The sequence below is a fragment of the Hemicordylus capensis genome, chromosome 7 (genome assembly GCF_027244095.1).
Source record: "Hemicordylus capensis ecotype Gifberg chromosome 7, rHemCap1.1.pri, whole genome shotgun sequence".
NCBI lineage: Eukaryota > Metazoa > Chordata > Lepidosauria > Squamata > Cordylidae > Hemicordylus > Hemicordylus capensis.
In genome coordinates this window covers 10,018,963-10,035,898 of record NC_069663.1, presented here as the reverse complement: position 1 = coordinate 10,035,898, position 16,936 = coordinate 10,018,963, and the positions used below count along the sequence as shown (strand labels likewise).

General features: G+C 45.2%; 1 protein-coding gene across 2 annotated transcripts in view; it reads right to left on the bottom strand.

Annotated features, from left to right (window-relative positions):
* The window catches only part of MAN1C1 (mannosidase alpha class 1C member 1), a 207,296-nt gene that overhangs the window by 44,630 nt on the left and 145,730 nt on the right, over nt 1–16,936 (bottom strand). For both annotated transcript variants that reach the window (XM_053268110.1, XM_053268109.1), the window contains exon 4: nt 9,873–9,953. In XM_053268110.1, the coding sequence (XP_053124085.1) occupies nt 9,873–9,953 (81 nt within the window). The remainder of the gene's footprint in view (nt 1–9,872; nt 9,954–16,936) is intronic.

Below are 16,936 nucleotides of genomic sequence, written 5' to 3'. Positions count from 1 at the left end.
CCTCCCTCCACTCTTCCCCCACTGGTGCTCACTGGAAAACTGGTCTGGTGGGGCAGCAGTGTACCTCCCTGCTGCCTTGTCTGCTCTTCGGACCGGAAGTAGCTCATGTTCGTGCATATGTTGGCGCAAGCGACTTCCACCTACTTCCGGTCCGAAGAGTGGACGGAGCAGCATGGAGGTATGCTGTCGCCCCACTGGATCGGTTTCCCAGTGCGCACCGATGGGGGGAAAGTGGAGGGAGGGGTAAGTGCACCCTCCCCCGCCCTTAAGGCTATCCCACCCCCGTCAAAATTTTCGAACTGGCCAGTGCTCAAACCTGTAAAAGGGCCTCTGAACAGGTTCGTGTACATCCCTACCTAAAGCCAGCCTGCCTCCGTAACAAAGGGGTAGTGATGGGACAAAGGGAGGCATCCCTCTTGCTGTCCCAAACCCCAAAGCCTTTCGTGTGTGTGCAGCATCCTCTACCAAAAACCAAGAGCAACTGTATCCTTAGAGGCTACAGAGAATATCTTTGTGTGCATTTAAGTTCTGTCTGTGAAATCCTTCCTCAAAAGTATTTGATTTCTTCCTTCAACTATTTATTACTTTAATTGTTTTAATTTATCCATAAATGATCTAGAAGTTGTGGTAAGCAGCCAGGTGGCCAAATTTGCAGATGATACCAAACTCTTTCGGGTAGTGAAATTCAAAACGGATTGTGAGGAGCTCCAAAAGGATCTCCCCAAATTGGTGAGTGGTGACAAAATGGCAAATGAGGTTCAATGTTGGCAAGTGTAAAGTGATGCACATTGGGACAAAGAACCCCAACTTCAAGTATACACTAATGTGATCTGAGCGATTGATGACTGACCAGGAGAGGGATCTTATGATCGTGGTGGACAGCTCACTGGAAGTCTCGACTCAATGTGCGGCAGTTGTGAAGAAGGCCAATTCCATGCTAGGGATCATTAGGAAGGGGATAGAAAATAAAACTGCTAATATTATAATGCCCTTATACAAAACTATGGTGCGGCCACACTTGGAGTACTGCGTACAATTCTGGTCACCACATCTAAAAAAGGACATTGTAGAACTGGAAAAGGTGCAGAAGAGGGCAACCAAGATGACCAGGGACCTGAAGCACCTTCCTTATGAGGCAAGGCTACAACACCTGGGACTTTTTAGTTTAGAAAAAAGACGACTGCAGGGAGACATGATAGAGGTCTATAAAATCATGCATGGGGTGGAGAAAGTGGATAGAGAGAAATTCTTCTCCCTCTCACATAACACTAGAACCAGGGGTCATCCCATGAAATTGATTACCAGGAAATTTAGGACCAACAAACAGAAGTAATTTTTGACACAACGCATAATCAACTTGTGTAATTCTCTGCCACAAGATGTGGTGACAGCCAACAACCTGGATGGCTTTAAGAGGGGTTTGGATAACTTCATGGAGGAGAGGTCTATCAATGGCTACTAGTTGGAGGGCTATAGGCCACCTCCAGCCTCAAAGACAGATGCCTCTGATTACCAGTTGCAGTGGAGTAACAGCAGGAGAGAGGGCATGCCCTCAACTCCTGCCTGTAGGCTTCCAGTGGCATCTGGTGGGCCACTGTGTGAAACAGGATGCTGGACTAGATGGGCCTTGGGCCTGATCCAGCCAGGCTGTTCTTAAGTGCTTCCTTTATTTAAGATATTGGTATCCTGCTTTTTGAATGAGGGTCTCCAGAAGGGTTCAGAAAAGTTCATTACAAACCACATAACATCACGACAGATATTAAAAACACCCTATGCATACTCATTAGCAGAACTGATAAGATAATTAAGTACCAAATGTGTGATTCTTCAACTTTTTTCAGTGTGTGCATTTGAAAGAAAGATATGGAAGAGGAATACTGTAAAACAATGACACAAATTTCTCCTCTGGTCTTTTGAAGACAGAATGGTTACACACACACTCTCATTCTCTCCCTACCCCCTCCTGACAAGAAACTGATTCTGGGCTAAGTTTTCCTACTAGACAGAGGCTTTAAAGTATGAAATGCATCAAACATCTTGTCCTCTGAGACAATGTCATAAGTTCAAAGGATGAACAGCCCTGCAAAAACCAATCAATCATCTTTATTACGGTCAAAGACCAGCACAGGATAAAGTACAGATACAATATAATAAAACTCATGCTAAATAAAATATAACTCTAGAAGCTAAGTATGATTATAATAGTAAAATACAACTCTGAAAACTGAATGGAATTAATAAAGTAAAATGCTACCGGCTAAGCCTAAAAACCTGTGCAAAGATTAATAGAGTAAATGAATCCTTAAAAGTATGGCAACTAAAAGTATAAAATGGTTAAAATAATATATACAAGCTACATAAAAGCAATATAAAAGCAGTGAAGTAAAAGGTAAATTAAAATTATTATACAATCAAGCAAATAAAATGCTCAATAGTCAGACATCTGCTACCAGGGATATTAACTGGTGGTCAGGACCCTGCAAAAGCAATGTCTTATTTCACTGCTTGTTTCAGTTGAGAAAATTAAACTAGTTTTTATCTCTTCTATAACTATTTTTGTTTTAAAGGAAGCTTCAAAAGCCTCTGAAAATTAATACTTTATATATTCTGTAGCATATATATACTTTATACAGATGTCTAAAGATAAAACCTTTTTAATATTTAATATTTAAGCAAGGGGGTGATTTTGGTTTTAAGACGCTGGGTTTTTAAGTTCAAACCAAAGGTTTTACAAATTATTCATGTTAATGAAGGTCCATGTAATTTATTTTGATTTAGAGATGAATGAACTTAAAACAGATCTAAATTTGATCAAAAATCCAACTGAATTTCCTCCCAACCATTGAAAAATACAGCCATAGCTATCCAAGCCAGCCAGTTTCACACTGTACTTTAAAGATATTATTCATAAGAAATCCTAAAGGATGCATTGACATGCAAACACTGAACCATGATATAGACTGGACCTTGATTTTTTCTTCCCCAAATCAACCTATCTTGTCTTACCCAGAGTAATGTGTAAAAACCACTTAGGAATATAGCAAGGGGTTCCAATTTCACCATGGGATCTGCCGCCTTTCTCCCCACCACTGTCCGCCGCTACATTAGCTTATTGGAAATGGCGACAGGCAGCTTTCTCCCCGCTGTCACCATGTTAGCCTACTGGAAATTGCAAAGGGCATCCATACACCTTGACGCCATTATGAAGGAGCACGTGTGCCTGTCATCATTTCCAATAGGGGTCTTGCTATGGCCAGAGCGGGAGGATTTGTTCTCTTGCTTACACAAGAGAGTCAATTTCCCCAATATGAGCGATTGGGGAAATCGAAGCTAGGGATGGATCGCCTCCACGAGTGAACACGGCGGTGGGGGAAACGCTTATTCTTGAGGCCTGTCCCACTGAGCTGTGAGCTCTTCCCCCTGATGTGTGCAAGGAGTGACTGGAAATACTTAGTGGGCCTAAACAAAGCCCCAGTGGCGGGCAGCCCCTTCTACCCCCACACCAAGCCTTCCCCTCCCACTGGTGCCATCTGGTAGCACTTCCCCTCCCTGCAGTCTGGCTTTGCTCCCACCCTCCCACCCTCTGCCTCCTCCCCTCGCAGCCCTTTCAGATTCCAAGGCTGTACACAGAGAGAGAGGTGGAGCTAGAGAGGAGCTACCTCCGCTTCCTGCCTCCACTGGCCCTCCCTCTTTGAGATGGGACATTCTGGGGCAGCTGCCAGTCAGGGCGGGGAGATCTGCTGGGAGTGGGGTGGGGAAGGGATGGCAGGGGAGCCGTACTGCCTTCCCTTCTGCCTCCGGCTGCCAAGGGAGTGAGCTGGAGATGGAGGGAAATGAGGAGCAAAGTGAAGTGGAGGGAGAGGAGAGGAGGAGGAGGAGGAGGAGACTGCACGGCTGCTAAAAACAGCTGCATGGAGGGCAGCAGTTTTGTGTGGATGCACGCATGCACGTCTTAAAGGGATTCTGACACACATGTAGGGCATGCACTCATCTGCATGAAGTGGCAGCTGGGCCCAACAAACATGAGCAAGCACTCTGTGTGCATTGAGAAAGCACCATGGAGCACATCCCAGGATCCACAGCAATTAGCATCACTTCTGCCTTGTCTGGATTCAACTTCACCTTCACTCACTTGACCACAGCTTACAGGCACAAGAGATGTGGGTTTCCCAGAATATTTTGAATTGGAAAAAATTTCCCATGCAAATTTCCCCTAATTTGCATAAAATCTGCATTGATTTTCCCCAAAACTAATTACTACACAAAATTTCCCGATGGCCTAATTAGATTAGGATCTGTTTTGGTGTGCTATCTGAACTATTTATACAGTAAACCACACCACCTCCACTATGTTAATTTCCCAATACTGTATCTCAGTTTTTTCCCCCAAGTAATAGAACTGAAATATTTGATTAGAGGGTGGGAATTAATAAAGACAATTCATGTGCTTTAACTGTTATACTGAAACTTACTCAAAACTTTATGTAGAAAGACATTTTTTACCCGAATACTCAATAAATAAAATTTCTATACCCTTTCACACACTCCAGGTATAATCACCTGAAAAACATTAATTGTAACTTTGAAATTGTGGAACTTGCCTAACGTGGCATTGGCATCCATTCACCATTACAAACGAATTTTATGAAACAATGCTGGACATCTGGACTAGCACAGCACTTGTCCAGCAATCCTAATTCCACACTACTGCTGAGCTGCCACTTGAGTGGGAGATCCGGCAATTCTGCCAATATGTCCTATGCTTTGAAGCCTATGCATCACCAAATATGTCCCTGAGGGTCACACGACCCTCAGGAACATGTTTTGGTGATGCACAGATGGGTGTTAAAAACCAAAGGGGCTTCGCTCCCTCCTCCCAAACTACCAGATTGCTCCTCCCCACAGAGTTACCCTGACTTAGTCAGAGACTTTGCCAATGTGTCACTGGACTATAGCCATGGACTTCACCAGTTCCCCTACTGGACTATAGCTGGGCTTTACCAGCTAGACACTGAGCTATAATCTAAGACTTCACCAATCCTTACCGGACTGTAGCCATGAACTTTACCATTGGACTGTTGTCATTATTAGATTACAGACAGGCCAAGGAGATCCTCAAACAGAGGGTCTTGGACACTGAACATCAGAATGATTTAAGCTCCATCTCGGAGACCATAAGAGGGCGCCTTGGTGACTTCAATCAGGAACCTGCCAGCTATCTATTGTCCCTCTCTTTACTGAGCCATCACAGGGCTTTCCTTAGAGCAAGATATGATGCCTTACTGTCAGCGGTTTTTATTGGGAAGGTTTTTGAAAACCCCTCTGGCCAGTCAGTTATACCCCTGTGGCTCAGGTGAGGTCGAATCTGTCCACCGTGTGCAGTTGTTTTGTCCTTTTTATAATGATAGCTGGTGCAGTCTTATTTCTCCCTTGCTATCACGCTTTCCTGGCCGGATGGCTGAATTTTACGCCATACTGCTCCTGGCAAATAAGAAACCTTCCACCACCTACAAGGTTGCCAAATTTTGTGCAGCTGCCGTTAAGATCTGTCAACAGCTAACCTCTAGTCCTTCTTTTTAGATGTTGTTACATAAGGCTTCTATGTTGGTGTATTCTGCATGATTTACTTCTTATCTGAACGCAGTATCATCTGTTTGTATATATAACTGATCAATGATCGTAATACAGTATTTCATTTCACCAACTGGACTGTAGTCAGGGAATAAAGGATCTCTCTGAACTGGGGGAGTGGGCAACAAAATGGCAAATGCGGTTCAATGTTAAGAGGTGATTCATACGGGGCAAAACCTCCAACTTCACATAAACGCTGATGGGGTCTGAGCTGTCAGTGACTGACCAGGAGAGGGATCTTGAGGTCATGGTAGACAGCTTGTTGAAAGTGTCAACTTAATGTGCGGCTGCTGTGAAAAAGCCCAATTTCATCCTTTGAATCATTTGGAAGGGGTTTGAAAACAAAACTGCTGATATCTCTATATATAATTCTCGTAAACATACCCATCGCTAATCCCATGTGTGGCAGCTCCCAAGGGAGTTAGTGATGGGGACAGGTGGCCCGGCTGGCTGAGGAGAAGCAGCCGGCGGTGGGCCGAGAAAAAGCAGCTGACAGTGGGCCGAGGAGAAGCAGCCGCTGCCGAGCGGGTCAAGGAGAAGCGGCAGCCACTGGGCTGAGAAAAAGCAGCCATCACCGAACCGAGAAGCCGCAGACGGCAGCTTAAGGTGGGGGGAGGTGGGATGGGGGGCTGAGTGGGGAAGGGAAACAATGGGAGAGCGGGGGGAGAGCAAAGGGAGGATGGCCGAACGGGGGGGGCATCGAGTGAGGGGGCCTTCCGTCACCCTGCCAAAAGCCGAGTGCGACCCCCCAGCACCCCATGGGGCGGCTTAAGGCAGGAGGCCGAATTAGCGGGGGGGGGGAGGAGATTTTGTCACCTCTGCTGCCATCCCAAAGGTCATGGCGTGGCTGGGGCGGGGGGAGGCGGCGCAATGACCTGGGTGGGTGGGATGGGGGGAGGTTTGAGAGACAGGGAGAAAGCGTGCAGATGTTCTGTGCCGGGCCAGCTGGTTATACTTATTATAACAAAACTATGGTGCAGCCATATTTGGAATACTGTGTGCACTTCTGGTCACCATATCTTAACATTGTAGAACTGGAAAAGGTGCAGAAGAGGGCAACCAAGATGATCAGGGGCCTAGAGCACCTTCCTTACAAAGCAAGGCTACAACACTTGGGGCTTTTTAGTTTAGAAAAAAAGACGACTGAGGGGAGACATGATACAGGTCTATATAATCATGCATGGTGTGGAGAAAGTTGATAGAAATTTCTCTCCCTCTCGCATAACACTAGAACCAGATTCCATCCCATGAAACTGATTGCCAAGAAATTTAGGGCTGACAAAAGGAAGTACCTTTTCATACAACTTCTATTCAACCTATGGAATTCTCAGCCACAAAATGTGGTGACAGCCAACAGCCTGGATGGCTTTAAGAGGGGTTTAGATAAATTCATGGAGTCTATCAATGGCTACTAGTCTGAGAGCTTTAGGCCACCTCCAGCCTCAGAGGCAAAATGCCTCCAAATACCAGTTGCAGGGGAGTAGCAGTTGGAGAGAGGGCATGCACATACCTCTTGCCTGTGGGTTTCTCAGAGGCATCTGGTGGGCCACTGTGTCAAGCAAGATGCTCGACTAGGTGGGCCTTTGCATGATCCAGCAGGGCTTTTCTTATGTTCTTACGTAACTATTGATTTCCTTCCGGCCCTGTGGCCATAAAGTCTTTTATTGACACTTCAAAGAGGGAATTTAGGAAGGGCAGGGGGAGAGTGGCAGGGTCACAACTGGGCTATTTCCCCCATTCAGGGTGGGCATGCCAGACACTTGGAATAATTGACATCAGCATATGTCAGAAATATATAAGTTACAGATTTGTGCTCATCCTTTCTTCAGCTATGGCTCTAATACACAAATGCAGCTAACGTGAGACTCTGGATTCCTCTGATCTAGCTTTCTATTAACATAGGCAACAATCAGCAAGGTCGCTGTGGATCTTTCCACAGAGTCCATTTGACAGCATCCTTGGTTGGCGTTATCTTTTCTTTCATAGTAGCTGTAACAGCAGGCTTGTGCCTTTAAAATTTTTTTAACATTTATATCCCACTCATTTAAGAAATGAAAGGAGGTAAAAGACTGGGGTGTTCGTAACAATGGCTTGTAAGGGAAGGAAAGATGGACAAAAATCTACCCTTCCCTGCCCAAGTGACAGCACACAGAACTCATTGCCAGAATGAGGAATACAAGTTTGTGGGGGCTGGCTGGGGAGGTGTATGCAGTGGTAATTAAGAGTCTGAGTATCATTGACGTATATGTAATTGAATTATATGCTATTGAATAAATGAGGGACAAATGAGAGGCAAATGCTGTGTCTATATGGATCAGCATTTCATCCCTGAAATGAGGGACATCCGTGCGTAATAAGGAACAGTTGGCAATCCTGGTTGCATACGAATGGGAGACTAGAAGTGTGAGCACTGAAAGAGATTCCCCTTAAGGGATAATGGAGCTGCTCTGGGAAGAGCAGAAGGTTCCAAGTTCCCTCCTTGGATTCTCCAAGATAGGGCTGAGAGAGATTCCTGCCTAAAACCTCTGCCAGTCTGTGAAGAAAAATACTGAGCTAGATAGACCGATGGTCTGACTCAGTATATGGCAGCTTCCTATGTTCCTGTCATTCTGTATCCTATACAATGGAATAAACTTGTGCACTGTTCCAAGACAGACAAGATGCTGCCGGATGTTCTAAAGAGACCAAAATAACAGCAGAGTTCAAAAAGTTCAAAAGCTGCTGAAGTGTCCAGCAAGACCAGGAGAGAGGTATCTGCCAATCTCTAGATCAGGGCTGCACAACATCTGGCCTGTGGCCATGATTTTGGCAGCCCACAGGGCTGTATTCTGGGCTATCCCGGCCCTCGACTCTCTCCCCTCCGCTGCTACCTCTCGCCCCACTGCTCTACATCTGGATGGCTCCTGAGCAATAGGAAGGAGGAAACCGCTGTCCAGGGCTTTCCTCCTTCCCTCTGCCCAAGAGTTGCTTGGATATGAACCTTGGTCCCCGCATACCAAGTCACAGCTGGTTTCAGCCCACCGGGGCATTTGAGTTGTGCACCCCTGCTCAGGATGAAGATCATGTACACCAGGGCTATTAAGGCTGCCTTCATTCTGTAACCAGGCTGAAAAAGCGTCAACATGGCAACATGGAATAGTTGCTATGCCACCACCTGCTTAATCACCTTTCCTCAAAAGGTAATGTGCAGAGCTTCTTCTGCAGACAAACTGATGTAGAACAAGTGATCTGAGAGTAGAAAGCTCGAAGGCCACCACGCTAGAGAAAACTGGCTCCCAGTAGGAAGCTTGAGGTACCCAGATAGGAACATAGGAAGAAAGGAAGCTGCTATATACTGAGTCAGACCATTGGTCTATCTAGCTCAGTATTGTCTTCACAGACTGGCAGTGGCTTCTCCAAGGTTGCAGGCAGGAGTCTCTCTCAGCCCTATCTTGGAGAAGCCAGGGAGGGAACTTGAAACCTAGATGCTCTTCCCAGAGTGGCTTCATCCCCTGAGAGGAATCTCTTCCAGTGCTCACACTTCTGGTCTCCCATTCATATGCAACCAGGGCAGACCCTGCTTAGCTAAGGGGACAAGTCATGTTTGCTACCACAAGACCAGATGGATCACACTTCTTGTGTCTAGGGGGTCTGAGGAGCTTATCATGCAAATCCTCCCGAGGTCTCCTTCCTCTGGATAGGGCTGTGGCAGCTGCACTACCCTAAGGGCACTGCCCTCCTCCCCTGGGATGGTAGAAGATCCTTTGCAATGCAAAAGATGAGGTTGAAGGCCTTGTCATGAGGCATTAACCACTCAGTGATGGCTTTCACTTTTTAGCAATGTAGCTGAAAACAGCCGCCACTAAAAATGACAGTTACCCCACTGCAGCGTTTAACGTGACCCGGAGGGACCTATGAGAGTTCTGCTCTCCACTATCAGGAAATTAATAAGTTCTGAAGGCAAGGCCAAGATCATGGCAAACGGCATTTCAGCAGGGACCAATGTACCAAACTGAAGAGCTATCAAGAAGAAATTGTCCACAGGAGGAAATATTTATACAAATGAGTCAGGCAGAGTAATTATGCAAGACTTAACTAACAGCCATCACCAGCATTTCCATATTCATAAAGAAGGCAGTGTTTGAGCTTCTTGAGGCAGAGGGGACTATTTGGGAGGATTTGGTACATTGGGTTCTCAGTGGGAGAGGGGAGCTTTCTTAGGCAGAAATATACTCCATGCGCGCAAATGTGTTGGAACAAACCTCATCGCCAGTTAGGTAGAACGCAGCCAGCAGCCCTCCAACGTAGCGGATGTTCACTTCAAATAAGGACGCTTCACCATTCTGCAAAGAAGAGCAAATACCTGGCTTCAGATTAGAGTACCAGAAGGTGCCTTTAATACTCACAAAACTGCACTCCATAGGGCAAAAGGAAGTGAGATGGAGAATGCATGGCTGCCACGGAGAACAGCTGCCCACGTTTCCTTCTCTCCTCTACTCCAGAAACATTTAAAAAATGTCTGTGTCTGGAGAGGTTCCGTTCCCTCCTGCTCTTCACCAGCTGCTAATTAGACTGGCAGGAAAACTCTCAATGTGATTACATCATGTCACATGTTAAAATGTTAATGGGGGGGAACAGCCAGTGTGGTGTAGTGGTTAGAGTGCTGGACTAGGACTGTTCAGCCATGAAACTCACTGGGTGATTCTGGGCTGGTCACTTTTCAGCCTAATCTACCTCATAGGGTTGTTGTGGAGATAAGCACAGCCATGTTCATTTAGAAATTTAACTGTGGTGCCTAGAATATGATATTCAGATGTACTTAATAAAATCTTTATTTGTTCCAGGCAGCCCTGATTCTGTTCAAAGTATTTATTAATTAATTAAAAGATTTAATTTACTGCCGAATCCACAGACTCAGGGTGGTGTACAAAGTAAGAACAGCATCTGAGACAAAACACACACACACACACACACACACACACACACACACACACACACACAGCCAAATACCTTAAATTAAAGGGCAAATGCCTGATGGAAAAGAAATGTCTCCAATAAGGACTGAATCTGGGAGGGGGGAGAGTTCCAGAGCAGGGGGGGCAGCAACAAAGAAAGCCCTTCCACGGGCCCTAGTACTATGGACCTCTCTGAGACCAGGGACCAAAAGAAGGGCAACCTGAGACGATCTCACAGGGTGGGACAGGACCGGCCAGGAGAGGCGGTCCTGCAGGTAAACAGGCACTAAGCCCTGAAGTGGTTTATCTCCTTTACAAGTATGTTACTTGTAAAAGAGATAAAAAGAAGCCAACTTACTCTCCCTTCCACAACGTTTGTCACCAAGCCCAGTAATTTTGTCAAAGGTTCATGGTCTGGTTCCTAAATTTTGCGGCTGGCACCTAGATCCAAAGAAAATATGTCAAGGCCTTGACAAGAACAAGGCTCTTCTTGTTCTCTGTTCTTCTATGCATTGTCAAGTAGGGCTGCACAACTTTGATCCTCCTACAACTCCCGTAATCCCTGACTATTGCCCACTGTGGCTGGGGATGATGGGAGCTGTAGTCTAACCACAGCTGGAGGCTCAATATTTGCAGCTCTGATCTGAAGAAAACTCCCACACCTCTCCTCCAACAACAACAACAACAACAACAACATTTATATACTGCTTTTCAACAAAGGTTTCCAGAACGGTTTACATGGATAAATAATAAATAAACAAAATGGATCCCTGTCCCCAAAGGGCTCACAAGCTAAAAAGAAACATAAGATAGACATCAGCAACAGTCACTGGTGGTACTGTGCTGGGGGTGGATAGGGCCAGTTACTCTCCCCCTGCTAAATAAAAAGAATCACCACACTAAAAAGGTGCCTCTTTGCCCAGAGTAGGGGTTTAAACAGAGTGGTCACATTCTTATTTATTTATTATTTATTTAGTTAATTGCTCTGAGTGCCTTTTGGGTAGAAAGGTGGCATTAAAAATGTAAGAGAAATAAAATAAATTATTATGCGTCGCCATAACATCATTCATCCTAACCACAATTACTCACAAGAGTTCTGCTGAAATCAATGGGACATTTCCAAGTAAATGAGTAAGAGGTGTAATGTGTAAGAAGAATGTCTCTCTGTGTGTGTTTTAAAGCAAACGCTCCGCAAACAAGCACCATAAACTGTCCTGAAGGAAAGGTCACACTACTCGCCTCAGATGGCACACAGGAAGGAACTGACTTGCTTGCATTTATATCCCCTTCTTGCTCCAAGAAGCTCAGAATAATGCATGAGGCTCCCCCGACTTTTATCTTCACAACACCCCTGTGAAGTAGTTAGGGGAGTGACTGGGTCACCCAGTGAGCTTCACAGCTGAGTGTGGATTTGAACCCACGTCACAACCCAGCACTGGCCACTTGCTGTCCCACTTTCTGTCAAGTCGTTCCTGTTCCCAAACACAAGTGAAAGGGCCCAAATCTGAGCCTGCAGCTTCACAAGCTTGTACAGAGGTAAAGTAGAACGTGCAAGGCTTCCAGAGGCAGGGCATTCCCTTTCTCCAGAGACCCAGACGCCTCTTCCTCCTGGTGGCAGGCCACCCGCGTCTGCCTTCTGTTCCCGCAGGCCAGGCCGGCCCATGGCCGCCTCCTCCTCCAGCTGACTGGCTGGCTGTCACCACTATTGTCTCCCCATCCCCATTGCTATCCTCCAGGCAGCTGCTCTCGCGAGAACTGCCACACATGGGATTAGCGAAGGGTACGCCTAGGAGAAATAAATGTATAGATAGTCAACAGCCCAGTGACCTATTTAGAAGCTTGTCCCACAGTTTGTCTCTTGAAACTAGATCACAGGCAAATTTAAAGTCGACAAAGGCAGCGTATAGGGCAGTACTGGGCTTAGATGAGCACTTTTCGACCAGATGCTATATAGATCAGGCCCGATCTATTGGAGGGCGATTGGCCCTAAAACCAGCTTACTCTTCAGCCAATATCTGTTTGTCCTCCAGCCAATCCCAAAATTTACTGAGCAGGTGTATCACGTACATCTTGCTTATAACACTCAGGAGGCTAATGGGGCGATAGTTTGCTGGTGAGCAAACCTTTTGCCTCTCTTATAAATAGGGATGTTTATCGCTAAGCCCCAGTCATATGGTGGTGAGGCAGAGGGATCAACTGGATGGAGAGGTTTATAAATGTAATTAATAATAATAATAATAATAATAATAATAATAATAATAATACAAACAGACAAACATCTGCCACACAATACACCAGATATAACTGTAGTCGAGAAGAAAGAAAAACAAGTCAAAATAATCGACATAGCAATACCAGGGGATAGCAGAATAGAAGAAAAAGAAATAGAAAAACTCACAAAATACAAAGATCTACAAATTAAAATTGAAAGGCTGTGGCAGAAAAAGACCAAAATAATCCCAGTGGTCATTGGTGCCCTGGGTGCAGTTCCAAAAGACCTTGAAGAGCACCTCAACACCATAGGGGCCACAGAAATCACCATCAGTCAATTACAAAAAGCAGCTTTACTGGGAACCGCCTATATTCTGCGATGATATCTGTAACAATTGACAATAAAATTCTGGCATCCCAGGTCCTTGGGAAGGACTTGATGTCTGGATAAAACAAACCAGTCAATAACACCTGTCTGACTGTGTAAAATAATAATAATAGAAGCCAAAACAGGTCCACCACTCAAGGTTATTGTTAATAACCTTGGATAAGATAAAATCAGAGCCAGGGGCTTTGCCAGGTTTTAACTGCTTAGCGATATTAGCCATTTCTGTACATGTCACTGGCGGCCAAAGCAGCAGGCGATTTGGATCTAGGTCTAGAGATATGCTGTCCTCCTTGTTCCCTTCCCTTTTGTCTCATGCTTTAAGTCAGATTGTCAGCCTCTGACAGGGGCTTCATTGTGTTTTACCTACGTATATTTATAATGCAAGCGCTATATAAGCAGATGAAGAAGAAGAAGAGGAGGAGGAGGAGGAGGAAGGAGGAGGAGGAGGAGGAAGAGGAGGGTGGGGGGTGATGGGCATTCAAAAGTGAACCAAACCAGAGCCACTGGAGAATGGTAGCTCTGCCAATCAGCAAAGGAATCTCCTTCCACTCTTATTATTATGCTGATCACTGTGTGTCACTCCCCATCACAGAGGCTACACTCACAGAACAAGGAGAACTTCTCCTCTCAGCCCCTGTGTTGCTGCCGCCACCACCACTGCAAGACAAGCAAGCAGAGGAGGTCTTCTCCACTCGAGGCCTCCCACTTTGTCCTTCCACGACTGGATTGGTAAAGCCAGGAGTGAAGAGCCATGCTGTGGAAAGAAGGATGTTTCCTTCGAGTGGTGCCAAGGATGCTGCTGCCGCCACAAATGAGGAGAAACTGGTTTTGTGGTTGCGAGCATGAATCGTTCCCTTGGCTAAGTGCAGTGTGCTCTGGTTTATTTCTTTCTTTTCATTCATTCATTCATTCATTCATTCATTCAATTTCTATACCGCCCTTCCAAAAATGGCTTAGGGTGGTTTACACAGAGAAATAATATATAAATAATACATAAATAAGATGGATCCCTGTCCCCAAAGGACTCACAATCTATTGCATTTGGATGGGTGACATGTGCACTGTCTGTTGTAACTGCCCATAGGGGATGAGGCTCTAACTCAGTGGTAGAGCATCTGCTTTGCATGTAGAGAATCCCAGGTTTGATTTCTGGCATGTCCAGGTAGGGCTGGAAAAGAGAATTCCTGCCTGAAACCTTGGAGAGCAGTCAGTGTAGACAAGACCGAACTAGATGGACCAAGGGAGCTTCCTAGGTCCCTAAGAACAGATTAAGCTGGGGAGATGCCTCCCGTGTCCTTGTTCTTTCCATCTAGCTCAGTCATATCTACACTGGCTGGCAATAGCCCTCCAAGGTTCCAGACAGGAGACTCTTCCAGCCCTACTGGGAGATGCCAGGGAGTGAACCTGGGTCCTGGCTTGCTCTTCCACTGATTTATGGCTCCATCCTGCCTTCATTTTAAAAATGAACCTGGGTACAGCCCTCCTCAAATGCACGGGGGATAGGAACAGATAGGAAGTGTGCCTGCATTCAGCATCATGTGTGGATGCTGTTGTACGGATCTGTACCTGTGAACACTATACATTGGTATAAGTGTTCAAAGTGATGTCTGGATACAGCTTTAGCCCAGCTGCATGCACAAAGCTATCACCAGCCTCTGGAAAAAAGAAGACACCCTGCACCTTACACTTCCCCAAAGCCTCACCTCTATGTTGGCTGCCCTGTTCCACTCAAGCATGTCTATTTGCTGACTATATCAATGCAGAGATGCAGCCTCTTCCATATTAATTCCTCTGATCTAGCTCTCCACAAGGTTCATTCTCGTGTTTGCAGATTGATTGGTGGAGGCGGCTGGCGCATGAGGAAGAGAATTTGCAAATCCACAAATCAATGTTCCCCATCTCTATTGTCTCCTGGCCTATCAATCTGATACCAAACATAAGGCCTTCCAGACCGATGAGAAGCAAATGATCCATCTGTACATGCGGGTTCCATTTAGTCACTGAGGCTAACAAGCTCCTCATTGGTCGAAGCGATAAAGGGACTTTGATGCTAGAAAACGGGTTTTTTCCACTCCTGGAAAAAACCAAGCAGTCTTAGCTGAAGATATTATTACATGCAATTATCCTCTGTTATTACCTATGCTTCATTACCCAGAAGGCTGCAATGGATTACAGATAGTTATGTTTGAGCTTAATTTTCGAAAGGTGATTAGCTGGATGATTTCTATAGTGGAAGATTCAGAAATGTGTTTATGGTTGTCAAATGCCAAATATGTATCAAGTCCATTCTTTGCCATGAATCTGTTCCATGATATTAGTCTCAATTCTTCCATCTGTAAAATGGCAATGTATAGCCACCTTAAGTGGCGCAGTGGAGAAATGCTTGACTGACAAGCAGAAGGTTGCCGGTTCGAATCCCTGCTGCTACTACATCGGGCAGCAGCGATATAGGAAGATGCTGAAAGGCATCATCTCATAATGCACAGGAAGAGGCAATGGTGAACCCCTCCTGCATCCTACCAAAGACAGCCACAGGGCTCTGTGGGTGCCAGGAATCGAAATAGACTCAATAGCACACTTTACCTTTACAGTGTATATATGACATTTATATCCCATCCTTCCTCCTAAAAGTTCAGGGTTTTCACACCATTTTACCCTCACAACACTGTGAGGTAGGTTAGGCCGGAGCTGGGTGGGTGGGTCAAGTTTACCCAGGGAGCTTCATGACTGAGTGGAGATTTGAACCTGGATCTCCCTTGTTCTAGTGCAGTACTCTAACCACTCCACGACACGGGTGCTCTATAATGACCTATTTTACAAAGTCGTTGGTTTTTGTTGTTGCTTTTTAAATTTAAAACAAGAATTGCAACATTTTAGTAAGAACAAAAAGCATGACAACATTTAGTTATTTATGCCATTACAGACTGAAGCACAGTTTTTTAAAAAAAAACCCTCTGTAAGAAATAGTTTGAAATGTCGAGAGGGGGGGGGAGGGAGAAAGAGAGAGAGACACACACATAAACACACAAAAGAGACACTATTTCTGCAAGACCAAACAATGTCCACTTAATAATCCTTCCAGACCCTGATGTAGCAAGGAGAGGGAGAGTGTCCATAGTTTTCCTGATTTGTGAACAAGATGAAGCCAAAACCATATAGCAAAAAAAAAAGCACTGGGTTTAGCCTGACCAAATCATAATCAGATGATACAAGTCAACTTTTCCTCAGTAGCAGTACACTATTCGTTTTGATACCAGGTGTTAAGAGTCATAGTCTTGTTTTTCTAATGTTTAGCTATGGAGATCCTTGTAGCAATTAACAAAAATACAATCAAATCTTTTGAGTATCAGATTGAGTAGAATTCTACCCAGAAAACAGATGTAATAACACTAATTTCAGGTTCAACCTGATACTCTGATTTTTTACAAAGTTGTTATGAAGCCCAATATAATAGGCTCTTTATCATGATTATGAATAGGTCAGGGGCTGGACACACTCTTGTTTTCTCTGTGTGAAAAACAAGGTTGGAAGGGCTGGAAGTGATCAGATGATAAGCTTCAGCTGGATCGGAGGGCTTTTCCTTGTAGCACATTGACGACCTGGGTATAGCTGATAGGTAGGTGGGCGATCCTATACAGCTGCCAGGTAGCACATGATCATTGCCGGCACCTCCAACCTTGTTTTTAATTCACCTACAAGCAGAAAACAGGAGCACGCACAGCTGACGAACTTGGACAGGAGGCTTCTCCTACCCTTTTCATAATCATGAGAA